Raw genomic sequence first — 14772 nt, forward strand, 5'->3', positions numbered from 1 at the left:
TATAGGTTGTCCTGTACTTTAAATTTCTTACAGAAGGCATATATGAAAAGAATTGTACTGCAGGGGGTCTCATCGAATTTCAAACGGCTGCCAATATGAAATATTAGACTTTTGGTCTACAATTTTTACTAAACTATTACTTTTACTATACTATAATCAGAGGGCCCATGGGATTGATACCCCTTTCATATTTTGTGATTTCTGTTCCTTTTCAGCTTTTTCAGCGCCTGGTGTTCCTTTTCAGTGCCTGGTTAAATAGTATAGGTTCTCCTGTACTATAAATTTCTTACAAAAGCCACTTATGAAAAGAGTTGTATAACAAGGGGTCACATCGAATTTCAAACGGCTGCCAATATTACTTTTACTATGCTATAAGCATAGGTGGCCCTTGGGATTGATACCCCTTTCATATATAGTAAATTTTGTTCCTTTTCAGTTTTTGAATTAACATTTACTTTTTTGGTATTCTTTTCTAGCTTCGTGGGTTTTTCTTTTTAATCGACGCTCAGACCAGAATATTAGGTATTTTGACTTGAAGCAAAATGGTTAACGGACTAAGCGATGGAAAGCAAAGAGACTAAACATCTCCTATATTTCTCTGTAAACATCTCAGCTTTTTCAGGGATCCATACCCTCAGGTCTGCCCCTGTGCAGGTGTCTAGGTCTAAGCTCCCCATCTTTTCAAATGTTCTAACCTTTTAATTTTACACTTTTTCTTCTTCATAGAGAAACTGATTTAAATATTTCGGTAGGTGCTATTATTGATCATTCGAAGATATTCAGCATGCATACAACGGACGAGAATCCCACCGACCGTTTCTTAGGCAAGCCGTGGAGAGTTTCGCCCGTTGCTTGCACGATGGTGCATATGATCTAATCTCTGTTCAGCTGTCCATTTCAATACGACCAGCTGTTCCTTTGGAAAGCCTTGCAGAGTTTAACCCTTTCTTTTCAATATGTTGCATACAATCCAACCTATGTTTAGAATGCTACTTCTTTACCATCGACCATTTCTTAGACAGGGCACAGAAACTTGTTCCTGATGTCTGAAAAATGTTTCTTACGATCAAATTTCTGTCCAGACAGTCATTTCTCATTCTGTTTTTCTTGAAACGTTGCCAATTTTCTCCTATAAATAAAAATAACTGACTAAAAAAAATATTGTTGTCTTTAAAGAGCGTACAAAAATCAAAACATTGTTCAATAGTTTTAATTAATTTAGAGAAAAAAAATTTAGTATCATAAATTTAATATCAAAATTTAATATCAAAAATTTAAATATCATAGATTTAAAAAGTGGTTCAGGGAGTAAAACCTTGAATCCCAAGTTGCAAGGAGTCCCAAGGAAATTCTAAGCAACGAGTTAAATTTTCTTTTATAATTTATAACTAAAGCATTGTTATTTCAGAATTCCCCATGGTTTCTTGTTTTGCGCCGAGTTGAAAACTACAAACCAAAAGCGATATATTGTCAAAACGTTTGAGTGAATAAACTTAAGCATATAACCCCAGTATTCAACCACAGGAGAGGGCTGGTGGAAGGATGCATGCAGCATTCGGTTTCCAATACCCAGACACACTGCTATAATCAGCCACTATAGAGGATCAGATTGATGTGACAGAGGAACAGAGAGGGACATATGTAAAAAGTTTTTTGACATAATCAGCTATAGCTCTTTACTGATTCTTTACTTTTTATTACCAGCTTAAAATCGTATATCAAAACAATGTAATTGGCACACAGGATTACGTCACAAAAATAAACCAACGGAAAACAGGTATACTTTTTAACTAGGAAGTGTAGGGTAGTAATCTCTATTTTACTTTTCGCCCTCATGTTTATTTGCACTAATATCGTATTCAAAAAGAAAGTCGGTAGGACAGTTGGGCGAAAAAATTCATCCCAGGACCCACTCTCGGCTCTCAGCAGCGTTGATCGCAGACCACAGTTTATGATGACTTTAAACCAGATTTCTGCTCCCACAATATATATGAGCGATTCTTATTTTAATCGGGCTACACTTGGTCCAACAGTTTGTTATTTGGTAGAAATGATAAAAACTAGGATTCAAGTAACTCCCTTTTCTTCCTCAGAAGCTGGATTTGTCCCATGCCCCTTAAAAGAACAGATCGAACCCCAATGGTTTTACCTTCCATCAAGCTTAGATGAGCCCCAGCAATCTATTCTAATAGATATACTGGTGGCAATAATCGAGGTCCATCCCACTTAAATGGATTCATATGCAAATATAGGATAAAACAAACAACAATAAACATAAAACACATATACCATCATATACCTCGCAAGGCTCTGTGGCTGGAAATACAGAAAAAAAAACAGAAATAAAAAAATCACTAAAAGGGAAAAAGGTGGGCAGCCACTCTTCAGTGACTACCAGTCATAAACCAAACTAGAAAAGTCGAAATTAAAATCAGCCATAAACGAAGCTAGAAAAATCAAAATCAATTCCAACTTGAACCAGAGACACCAACCGTACGGGGGTATTAAACAAATAGATATAAAAAAAAATAGTCGGTGATCAAAATGTTTCTACTGTTCTTATTAAGACTTCAAATGAGTGACACTTTTTAGTTGACTCAGGCAGAATGAAAAGCAGTGACGGGATTGAACTCTCGTCTCACTGATGTAGTAAATAAAATTTGAACAATCCCAGGATTGAGAAGATGGCACATAGAACGGACAGGTATAAAAGATGGGATGAGCAAGAGAATGACCGCAAATCAAACAGTTCGTGGTAACGAACTGTAGTAAGGAGCGACCCGACTCAATAGTAACCAAAACTCTAAAAAATGGAATTTTGATATCAATAGCTACATCAAAAGAATTGCATTTTAATGTTGATTTTAAATATATAAATTTCATCAAGTTTAGTCCTACCCATCAAAAGTTACGAGCCTGAGAAAATTTGCGTTATTTTAGAAAATAGGAGGAAACACCCCCTAAAAGTCACAGAATGTTAACGAAAATCACACCATCAGATTCAGCGTATCAGAGAATCCTACTGTAGAAGTTTCAAGCTCCTATCTAAAACAATGTGGAATTTTGTGTTTTTTGCCAGAAGGCAGATCACGGATGTGTGTTTATTTGTTTGTTTTTTTTGTTTGTTTTTTTTCCCAGGGGTAATCGTATCGACCCAGTTGTCCTAAAATGTTGCGAGAGGGCTCATTATAAGGGAAATGAAAAGTTCTAGTGCCCTTTTTAAGTGACCGAAAAAATTGGAGGGCACCTAGGCCCCCTCCCACGCTATCATTTTCCTAAAGTCGACGGATCAAAATTCTGCGATAGCCATTCTATTCAGCGTAGTCGATAAACCTTATAACTATGTCTTTGGGGACAACTTACTCCCCAACAGTCCCCGTGGGAGGGGCTACAAGTTACAAACTTTGACCAGGGCTTACAAATAGTAATGGTTATTGGAAAGTGTACAGGCGTTTTCAGGATGATTTTTTGGTTGGGGGAGGAGTTGAGAAGAGGGGGATATGCTGGGGGAACTTTCCATCGAGGAATTTGTCATGGGGGAAAAAAATTTCCATGAAGAGAGCGCAGGATTTACTAGCATTATTAAAAAAAAACAATGAAAAAATAAATATGAAAAAGTTTTTTTCAGCTGGAAGTAAGGAGCAGCATTAAAACTTAAAACGAACAGAAATTCTTACCCATATGAGGGGCTCACCTCCTCCTAATACCTCTCTCTTTATTCTAAAGTATTTTTAGTAATTTCAACTATTTATTCTACGGCATTTGTGATTCAGGGGTCATTATCAATGAATTTGGACAAAATTTAAGCTTTAGTGTAAAGAGCGAGGTACTGACGAGGGGGTGAACCCCCTCATATATGTAATGAAAACATGAGAATACCAAAGTTCTTTACGCAAGCTAATTCACAAGCTACGTATATCTTTTACTAATAAAAAGGTTCGTAAAAAATTAAAAGTTCTAGTTGCCTTTTTAATTAACCAAAAAATCGGGGGGCAACTCGGCTTCCTCTCCCGCTCTTTTTTTCTCAAAATCATTCGATCAAAATTATGAAAAAGTCATTTAGCCAAAAAAAAAAAAATATGCAAATTTCGTTTTAATTATTCCTCTGCGGAGAGCCAAAGTCAAAATATGTATTGATTCAAAAACATTCAGAGATTAAATAAAAAAATCAAGTTTTTTTGACTGAAAGTAAGGAGCGACATTAAAACTTAAAACGACCAGAAATTACTTCGTATATGAAAGGGACTGCTACCTCATCAACGTCCCGCTCTTTGCGCTAAAGTTTTTTACTGTTTTAAAAAGAAGGGTTGAGAGAAATAGTCAAATAGCGTAAAGAGCGGGGTGTTGATGAGGAAGCAGTCCCTTTCATATACGAAGTAATTTCTGTCCGTTTTAAGTTTTAATGTCGCTCCTTACTTTCAGTTAAAAAAAACTTGTTTTTTTATTTAATTTAATTTAAAATCACCACCCAAAAAAGCTTGGACGCTGATATTAAATTTCTCCAAACACATAAATTTACTATTAACTTGCGCCAAGCACTATTGAAATATAAAAGCCCGTTCTGGTTTATCATGTCCCCCATTTTTTCAGATGCTTCAAAGTTAAAATATTCGGAAGTTAAAAATCTTGTTAATCGTACATGCTTTTGAATGAAATGGAATTAAATTTAAAAATAGTGACAAAATAAATGTTCCTTTAAAATAATTAAATAGAAAAAAACAAGTTTTTTTAACTGCAAGTAAGGAGTGACACTAAAACTTAAAACGAACAGAAATTATTCCTAATATGAAAGGGGTTGTCCCCTCCTCAACGCCTCGCTCTTTCCGCTAAAGTTTGACTCTTCCTGGCAACTCTACTTTTTAAAGCAATAAAAAACTTTAGCGTAAAGAGTGAGGTGTTGAGGAGGTGACAACCCCTTTCATATACGGAATAATTTCTGTTCGTTTGAAGTTTTAGTGTTGCTCCTTACTTGCAGTAAAAAAAAGCATGTTTTTTTATTTAATTCCTGAACGTTTTTGAATTGATGCACGTTTTCATTTTGGCTCACTGCGCATAAATAATTAAAACGAAATTTGAATATTAATTTTTTTCGGCTAAACGGCTTTCTCATAATTTTGATCAGAAGATTTTGATACAAAAAGGGGGTGGGGGAGGAGGCCTAGTTGCCCTCCAGTTTTTGGTTAATTAATAAGACAACTAGAACTTTCTATTTATTATACGAATGTTTTTATTAGTAACAAGTATACGTAACATAAGAATTAACTTACGTAAAGAACTTCTATATTTGTATATCTTTATTACGTATATGAAGGGGTTCGCCCCCTAGTCAATACCTCGCTCTTTACACTAAGACTTGAATTTTGTCCCAATTCCTTAGGAATGGCCCCTGAATCCCAAAGGCCGTAGAATAAATAGTTGAAGCTACTAAAAATACTTTAACGTGAAGAGCGAAGTATTGTGGAGGAGATGAGTATTTATGTATTATTTATGTAGTAATTTCTGTTCTTTTTGGTTTTTAATGCAGCTACTTACTTCTAGCTGAAAAGTTTTTTTTTAATTTATTTTATCATTGTTTTTCTTAAATAATGCTCGAAAATCCTGCAGCTTCTTCATGGAAGTTCTCTTCCCTCTTGATGAATTCCTCCATGGATAGATCCTCCCATTTAATCTCCCCCCCCCTTCAACACGAAAAAGTCCCCCTGAAAACGTCTGTACACTTCCCAATAACCATTACTATATGTAAACAATGGTCAAAGTTTGTAACTTGCCGCCCCTGCCCCAGGGACTGTCGAGGATTATGTGGTCCCGAAAGACATAATTATTAAGTTTTTCGACTATGCTGAACAAAATGGCAATCTCAGAATTTTGATCCGGTGACTTTGGGAAAAAATGAGCGTGGGTGGGGGCCTAGGTGCCCTCTGATTGTCTTGGTCACTTGAAAAGGGCACTAGAACTTTTCATTTCCTTTAGAATGAGCCCTTTCGCTACATTGTAGGATAACTGGGTTGATACGATCACCCCTGGGGAAAAAAAACAAATAAACACGCATCCGTGATCTGTCTTCTGGCAAAAATTACAAAATTCCACATTTTTGTCGATAGGAGCTTGAAACAGTAGGGTTCTCTGATTCACTAAATTTGACGGTGTGATTTTCGTTAAGATCCAATTACTTTTAAGGGGTATTTCCCCCTATTTTCTAAAATAAGGCAAATTTTCTCAGGCTCGTAACTTTCAATAGGTAAGACTAAAGTTGATCAAACTTATATATTTAAAATCAGCATAAAAATACAATTCTTTGATGTAACTATTGGTATTAAAATCCCGTTTTTTAGAGTTTTGGTTACTATTGAGCCGGGTCGCTCCTTACTACAGTTTGTTACCACGAACTGTTTGATTAAATAAAAAGCAAATATTTCAACTGAAAATAAGAGGCAATAATAAAACTGAAAACGAAGATTGTTGTGTATATGAGGGGGATGCCCCCTCTTCACTCCCTTGCTCTTCACGCTAAGTTTTTAATACATTAAAATAGTTTCTTATTCTAATTAAGTGGCTTTTGTGTTTCAAGAGTCGTTCATAAAGATCGTTCAAGCTTTGGTTAAACCTTAGCGTAAAGATTAAGGTTTAGAGGTAGCCACCCTCATCAAGAATAAATTCTGTTTGTTTTAAGTTTTAATGTTGTCCCTTATTTCCAGTTTAAATTTCTAACTGATTTTTTAACTGGTATTTTTAAACTGAAAACAAATAGTTTTTCTACACTTCTATGGGAAATTCCCACCACTACGATAAATTCCTCCTTGGAAAGTTGTTCCTGCGTAAACTCCTTCCAGAAAATGCCATCCTCGATGATAATTTCCACCCGAAAAATTCCATTCTACCTAGGAAATTCTCCTAAGCCTATTTTCATTTGAAAAAAAAGATTTTTTTAAAATTAATATCCGTAAAAAAAAATCGCAGAAACCCCTCTCGCCCCCAATGGAAATTTCCTCCCATGGATAATTCCCTTTAAAGAATTTGTATCGTGTAAAATCACTCTCCCCCCATGGAAAAATCTCCCAGACAATTTCGATCCCGCTGAAAATTTGACCCAGGAAATTACACGGGAACATGTCTAAAAATTCAGCTGCCAAAGAAAAAGTAAGACAAATAAAAATAATCTCGAATAGGACTTCTGGCAAATTTTCCCCGTGTAAAACTTCCCCTGGAAAGTCCGTTCCGGAAACTTTCCTTCCCATGAAAAATTCGTCCAGTGGCAAATCCTCCCGTCTGTAGAAAATTCATCCTCCCCAAAGGGGTTTGCATACATCCCAATAACAAATGCTATATGTAAAACAATGAGCAAATTTAATCACTTATAGTCTTTCCCCTAGGAAATTTGGAGAATGGTATTATCCTCTGAGGCATAATAATTGGACCTTGAGATTTGCTGAGCAAAACGATTATCTCACTCCTTTGATCAGATGATTTAGGGGGAAAAGGGGGCATAGGAGGAGGGCTAGATGCCTTTCAATCTTTTTGGTCAATTAAAAATAGTACTAGAAGTCTTAATTTCTGTTCGAAAGACCCCTCTCCCGACCTTATAGGACCATAGATTGATATGATCGCCCCTGGGAAAAGACACAAACAAGCAAGCTAAAAATAAAACAAATAAAAGCGTGACCTTTCTTCCGACAAAAAAAAACAAATTCCACATTTTTGCAGATGCGAGCTTGAAACTTCTATAATAGGATTCTCTGATACACTGAATGTGATAGTGTGATTTTCATTAATATTCCTTGAAACTTCGGGGGATTTTCTTCCTTATTCGAAAATCACTTAAATTTTCTCAGACTCGTAGCTTTTTGAGTAACATTAAACTTAGTGAAACTTATGTCTTTGGAATCAGGATAAAAACCAAATCTTCTTATGCATCTATTGTTATCAAACCCAAAATTCCTTTTTTTAGAGTTTTGGTAACTATTGGGGCGAGTCTCTCCTTACAGTTTGTTACCACAAACTTTTTGATAGAAAAGTTGATTTTTAAAAATTTATTTTTTGTTAAAGTTATTTTATTGCAAATTTGATGTTTAAAATCTTATACTCTTAAAAGTGTGCTTCGTTTTCAGTATAGTGTAGGCCATAAAGAACATTGAGTGAGTTTTCTTGTACAGAATGTTGCTTTTCAAAAACTCTTGTTCTTTTTCTTTCCCAAAATTTCATACAAAAGTCGGAAAGATTTTGAGTTCTTTTTAGTGACGAAATTTTATAAAATTTTAGTGGTTTGAAATATAAGTGGCTCAAAATTATTACGGAATAAAATATGACAGAGAAACCATAGGTAAACACAATAATGATAAAAAAAAGTGGTGCTATTCGGCTTTCCTTTCTGGCTTAAGCGTTGAAGAGTAATTGGCTAAAACACGTACAATTGACTCCACAAAAAAACAAACCAAAGAAATTAAAGCACAATTTCCAAGAAGAGAGTATAGAGTAGTAATTTGGTGCAACCCTCCAGCCTTTAGTTGAGAAGCAGCTCAGTATTTATTTTTTTAATTTTTGGTAGTTTGACCTTATTATTAGTAAAGTCAGAAATTACGACACTATTTCAGATGTTCTGTGCCGGAGTCTAATATTTACAGGAATTGTTGAGTTCTTTTTTGTAAACTCAACAATTCCTAAAGCAATTAAAGCAGCACATCAACACACACATCAGCACACAGCACAGCACACACAGCACATCAGCCCATCCAACAGCTCAATCAGAGTTTTTCGCTCTCTTTACTTTCCAATATATGGCATTGTATCACAGATTTCACCATTATTACCCCCCATGTTTTTACCAGGGATAAAAACATATTTCACCATTTTCCACATCCAAAACTTCGTACGGATATGATAGAATTGCAAAACTGAATATATACGTTTATTATAAAGTAGAGTGGTAAAGATTGGAAGAAATAGAACATTAGAAAACCTCTTGAAGAAATTCAGTATCTTAATTTGTTTCACCCCTTCCAAATATGAAAAATGTTACTATTTTGTAATCAGCTCTTCGGGAGGACAAACATTTATAGGATTCCTCCCAAGAAAAAAACAAATTAAGAAATTCAAATTTAAAAGTGCAGTTATTAAACTTAAGCACAGGACAGACAAATTTTGCCTTATTTTTCTTTGGTTATGGAATCAATAAAGAGGGATGCAGCCTAAAATAATTTCTTTGGATATGTAATTCGGAAAGAGGGAAGCAGTGCAAAATAATTTGAAAGGAAAGTGAAAAACCTTTTTAAGTTTTATTCAATTATTAGCAACAAAGATTTGATTGTTTTTGTCCTGCCTCAAAGACAACAAAATTCAGTTTTGAAATCAAAATAACCAAAAATTCAAGTTATTTTGACGCTTGAGCTAGAAGGATCTTAAGAAAATATTATTTATTTTAAAATTTATTTTTTTATTAAAATTTATTTTAAGAAAATAACTACCGTATTGAAAGAGTTACGTTTGATCAGGGGCACCAATTTACAGAAATGTTAGCAATCATTTTTAATATTTGAAATTACGAAACAAAATGAGTTTACTTTACAAATCTAAGGGGGGAAGAGGTAGACTACTATAATGAAAACACAGCTAATTTCATTTCTAAAAGCTTCCTTACCTGTAGCAGTAGGCAGTAGGCTAGCATTTTGATTCGATATCTCACTTGTGAAAATATGACTAGACATGTGTGGGTTCATTTCAATGAACACTAAGATAAGACAATCTGTCCCTGTCTACTGAGACGAGTCAGACAATTAAATTGATGTCACTTTGATAGGAAAGGAAATATTTGTCATATTTTATTTCTAAAGGAATTCCTTTGTCTTAGAAATGTTGGTAAGTATATTATACATATTTTGCAAGAAAGAAAAATTCAGATTGTATTTTTTTTTTGGAGAAGTTACCAATAACGACACTCTAAACTTATTCTTAGTCTACAAAATATTTTTGTTCGAAACATTTTAGCCCAAAAAATGTGTGATGGCGCAATCAAGATAAAGCGACAAGATTACAACATCGGGCTGAGGGTCATTTCTTAGAGTTCATGCAAAAAGCTAGATCCAAAACAGAAAATATTATATTGCTCGAACATGAAGGCAGAACTAAGATACATTTTTGAGATATTTCACAAAACAAGTGCAAAGACTGCACAAGAAAAATTGTATCTGTCCATGTCGAGAACTTTTTTCGTCTTTCGTGTAAATTATAAAAGATGGTCGGTTTTCGTGATATAATTTCTAGCTGGAGTGCTGGATTCGTCTTAAAAAACTGTTTTAAAAGCTCAAAACCCAGTGAAGTATAGTTTTTTTTCTTATGACAATTTTGAAACCAAAGCATTAAAAATTCAAGGCCTGATATGCCAAACTATAGGGTTTTGTAACTATCAGAGGTAACACTCTAGGTTGCTTCTGGTAAAGAGCTATAAGGTTTCAATGCAATATTATTATACTGGAGGTACCTCGTATGGAAGGTGTGGTCATATAAACTTCATTCGATAGGAAATTGAAATTTCTAGCGCCTTATTTACGAGTCAAAAGGTATAGGAGGGCAATTAGCTCCCCTTTACGAACCCCTTTTCTCCAAGCATCTGATCAATATCTTGATATAGCCAGTTGTTCAAAATAGTCCAAAGGTCAAATAATTACGTCCAGGGTTGACATAACCCCCCAATGCCACTGGAGCAAGGGCAGTCAATTATGCAAGTTGCCCATACCTAGCATAAAAGGTTTTTATTAGTGGGAAAAAAGTATTAGTGGCAAAGAGGGCATGTTTGATCCAGTCTCCAAAAAGGCTTGGGGCATTAAGGTGAAAAATAAAAACTAAAAATTTTCTTCTCTGAGTAAGTGACTCGTTTATTTTACTCTTTTTTACAGGCCAAAGAGCTTTTGGGAGAATAGTAAAATGTAATATTGGATGTGTGTTTCGTGAATAAATCTTATCTTATGTGTAAGGAAATGGTGAGATGGATGCCGAACAAAATCAAAACACTCCGTGCTTGCTGGTTGTCAATACATTTTCTTTGTAGCCATTTTTACCATGTTCCGTGGTAGTCTTCAGTTCAGAAATTAGGGCAATAAATCTTCCATATAAAAATTTGCATCTTTCCCCTATACTGCATTTAGTGGTACCTGGAACAAAAACGCGCACACAAGATGTCGTCGAACCTCAGATGAATAATCATTCTTTGAATTTAACACTTTGAAGCCTACCTGCATGGCCGGGTTCTTAGACATTTCAACACAAGACATAGATTTGCTTGACATGCCACTAAACAAAAATTCAAGCGTATGGCCCCGCCATAGATGGAACCAGGAGGAGAGGAGCTCGGTCAAGAGTCAGTTTTCACTCCTTGGGCCTGGTGATTCAAGGACATTACTTAAATGATTTGGTAAGGCGTGTCTCCCTTGAGAAATATATTTTACGATCTGACTATTACGGTGGGTTTGACCACTTTTTAAGTGGATTCCTGTCCTGTTGCTTTTCATCCCCAAATGTAGCACCTCGATTACCTTAAAATTACACTAAGTAACAATTTAATGAGTAAACAAATAAGAAATAAAAATGGTTATAATTATCGAACAATAGTATCCATTCGATATCAATAAATAAAATCTGATATCAAATCCTGGGTTGTATTTCAAAATTTTATTGGGGTATTCAAAGTGCAGAATATTGCAAGCAATTGCCTCCCACTTGACAAAGCTTACTTAACAATAAGCAGAAAGAAAAATGCAAAACGAAATATACAAACACAATATTTTTCATCATCAACGTCGACATACGTTTTCGTGCTCTGGAGTGGGAAGCCCTCTTCCCCGGAGGCGTAGTCGCTTAACGTTTTGACTATTTTAAACAAAATTTTCCCTGAAAAATTTTTGATTAGAAGTCTGAGGGGGCAAGGGCATGGGGTAGCAAAAAATGGCACAGATGGGGGCTAGTTGCCCCGCGATCAGTTTCGACTCTTTAAAAGGGGACCTAGAAGTTTCAGTTTCCAATTGAATGGGCTTCCTTTAAACGCTTTACGACCAACCCTTCCACACAAATTGGCCAAGTCAACTCACTCTTTACTTAGGCAGCGCTGTACTGCACCGCCTACGATAGGAATTGTGCAAGTAGTGTGCTTTTAATGTAATTCTTTGTATTTTGGAGGGGTCACACAGTCACACAGAATCATATATTGATCATATTGTCCTCTGTAGCATTAGGTTTTAAAAACCAATAAAAATGATCTAAATTGGAACATTTTCAATACAATTTCGCTGACTAACCGTATTTCAAACAGTAGGCTGCACGAAAAATGTGGTTCAATCCCGCTTTCTGGGGCTATAATGAAAGATAGGTTAAGATGGCTATGGCATGTGTTGCGGATGAAGCATGACATATTGCCGAAGATTGTCCTTTTCGGCCAACCGTCTAGGGTTAAATGGAAAGCAGGTTGTTTTCGTCTGGGATGGGAGGATGTCATAAAGAAAGATATAAAGAAAATGGGAACTTCCTGGGAGGGTGTAAAGTGGAAAGCTTTGAATAGAAGCGTACGTAGCTGTGTGGGTCTCGGGCGGCGTGTTGCTGCAATGAGTTTTTACTAGTGGTAGTAGATGGGGTTAGACAGATATCCTCATGGTACGATCTTAACAGACATCACATCAATATCATTTTACCCAATGTAATTAGTTTATTTTGACGACAACTAGAAAGGGACATTCTTTGGAACAGCTCACTCAGCTTACTTTTTGATTAGTTGTTAATTGTAAATGCATGCAGTACCTAGTTCGATTTAAGATTCACGCTACGGTATTCAGACTAAAAGATTCTGGATTCTCATGAAAAGAATGGAAAATTCAAGTATCTTTATTGGACTTCTTTTCAATTTTTAAATACACCTTAAAGAGTGGTGTTTATCTATGTTTTCCGCCAATAGACCACCAAAATTAAAAGAAGCATACAAAATTTTCTAACGGTAACCCAAACATTGTTCTTCTGCTTTTAAGGTACTACGCTGAAAGGGAGATTATTTCAAATACTGCATTATGAAAAACATCAAAGAAATTTAGAAATTTTGAATCTGTTTTACCAAAGTTGTGTATGTTGTATAAGGAGAATTTTTTAAATATTTCAAATGTCGCACAAAGCATGCAAAAACAATAAAAATGCACTACTTCTCATCAAGGCCACACCCTGGATTTTGTTGGGGGAGGGGGCGTTGTTATTTGTGGGAGGGGGACAGAAAACTTTACAAAGTGCACCAAAAAAATTTTTGTAGGCATTTTGGTTACTTTTTTTGTGAGTCAGACAGTTTTCTGGGGGGAGTGAATCAAAGTCAGTAGCACTCCCTCCTCCTGGATATGAGCTTGGTTTTGATATAACTGAATCCGCGTTTTCTACCAGGATAAACGCACCTGGCAATTACGAATGGGTTCAAGGGGTAGCTCCCTTTTAAAAACGTGTACATCAGATGGCACATACAAAACTTGGTGGAAGTTTGGCACGTGTTGTGGAAGTGAGCCATGCATGGTGCAAAAAGATGAGGCGTGGTGCAAATGCAAGTTTGCTACGCATCCTAGAAAAATTACTGCTAGGAGGATGGAGACTTGGCATCCCCTCAGTAGCGTCCCGTATTAATGATTCTCAAACATAAAAAAGAATATTGCTAAATTCAATTAGTTAACTAAACTGAGTAATTGACTTCATTAGATAATTGATTATTGTTTATGTCTGAGCCGTAGCATAATTACTCGTAGTATAAAACAAATTTTCTGAGCAAACACAACAATATACTGTTAAGGATTTGGAAAGCTAGCAGGAGGACTTAGAGCCAAGGATAAGTCAGACAATTTTTCTATATGCTTACATGTAGGTAAGCCCTTATTTACTAAGGCTTGAGCAGATATCGCTGGCACATATCTACCTTTTTTCATCGTTATGGCTTTGAAACATAACAATTATGTCCAATTAAACTGGGTAATTAATTCAATCAACTAATAAAATCCTGAACATACCGCGATTAATAGTGATTGATATGTGTTTTCACGGTATTTGGTATTGATGTGAATAATGTATTTGTCAGATTGCCCGATATAAGGCTACATTTATATTAATAGCCAATTTATATATATGTTATCTATTCATTAATAAACATTTATTTTATTATTAATAGGGAATAGAAGGGAAAACCTTGAGAAGAGTTCATTGTACAGTAGCTGTAATGGAACATATCAGCTGTCATTTTGATATAATTTTTCAAATCCTGGAGGGATCGAACAGGATACCGTTCCCGGCCCGACATTGAGCCAATGAAAAGGGGAATCTTGAGAACAACTGAAACTCTTGTAAATTGCTGAAACCTTTCCCTCTGTACCTCCCCCTATATTTTTTTGCTGTTTATGAGCTATTTTTCAATGCTATGTTTATTTTATTTGTGTATACTTTTTTATGTGAGTTTAATATATATATATATATATATATATATATATATATATATATATATATATATATATATATATATATATATATATATATATATATATATATATATATATATATATATATATATATATATATATATATATGCATTGCATTATACATGCAATATCTACAGAGATATTGCTCTGTAAGAGCAATATCTCAAAAGAGGTGTTTTATCTACAGAGATAAAAGCGTTTTTCTTCTAAGCTGATGATTTGATGATTCTAAGGGATTTGTTTTGTTTGTCCTGGCAGTTTATCCTCCTTTTGTGAGTTTGATTGCTCAAACGCCTTATTC

At 35.1% G+C, this 14772-nt stretch overlaps 1 protein-coding gene across 3 annotated transcripts in view; it reads left to right on the forward strand.

Annotated features, from left to right (window-relative positions):
- Positions 1–14421, forward strand: part of LOC136041407 (uncharacterized) — a 51356-nt gene extending 36935 nt beyond the window's left edge. The window contains exon 6 of one of the 3 annotated variants that reach the window (XM_065726061.1): positions 14168–14421. In XM_065726061.1, the coding sequence (XP_065582133.1) occupies positions 14168–14241 (74 nt within the window). In that variant the 3' untranslated portion in view covers positions 14242–14421. Of the gene's footprint in view, positions 1–752; positions 1294–1408; positions 1747–14167 lie in introns of those variants that run through there. The other 2 variants (XM_065726062.1, XM_065726060.1) reach the window with 2 other exon arrangements.
- Positions 14422–14772: the final 351 nt, after the last annotated feature.

This window comes from Artemia franciscana, unplaced genomic scaffold (assembly GCF_032884065.1).
Source record: "Artemia franciscana unplaced genomic scaffold, ASM3288406v1 PGA_scaffold_212, whole genome shotgun sequence".
NCBI lineage: Eukaryota > Metazoa > Arthropoda > Branchiopoda > Anostraca > Artemiidae > Artemia > Artemia franciscana.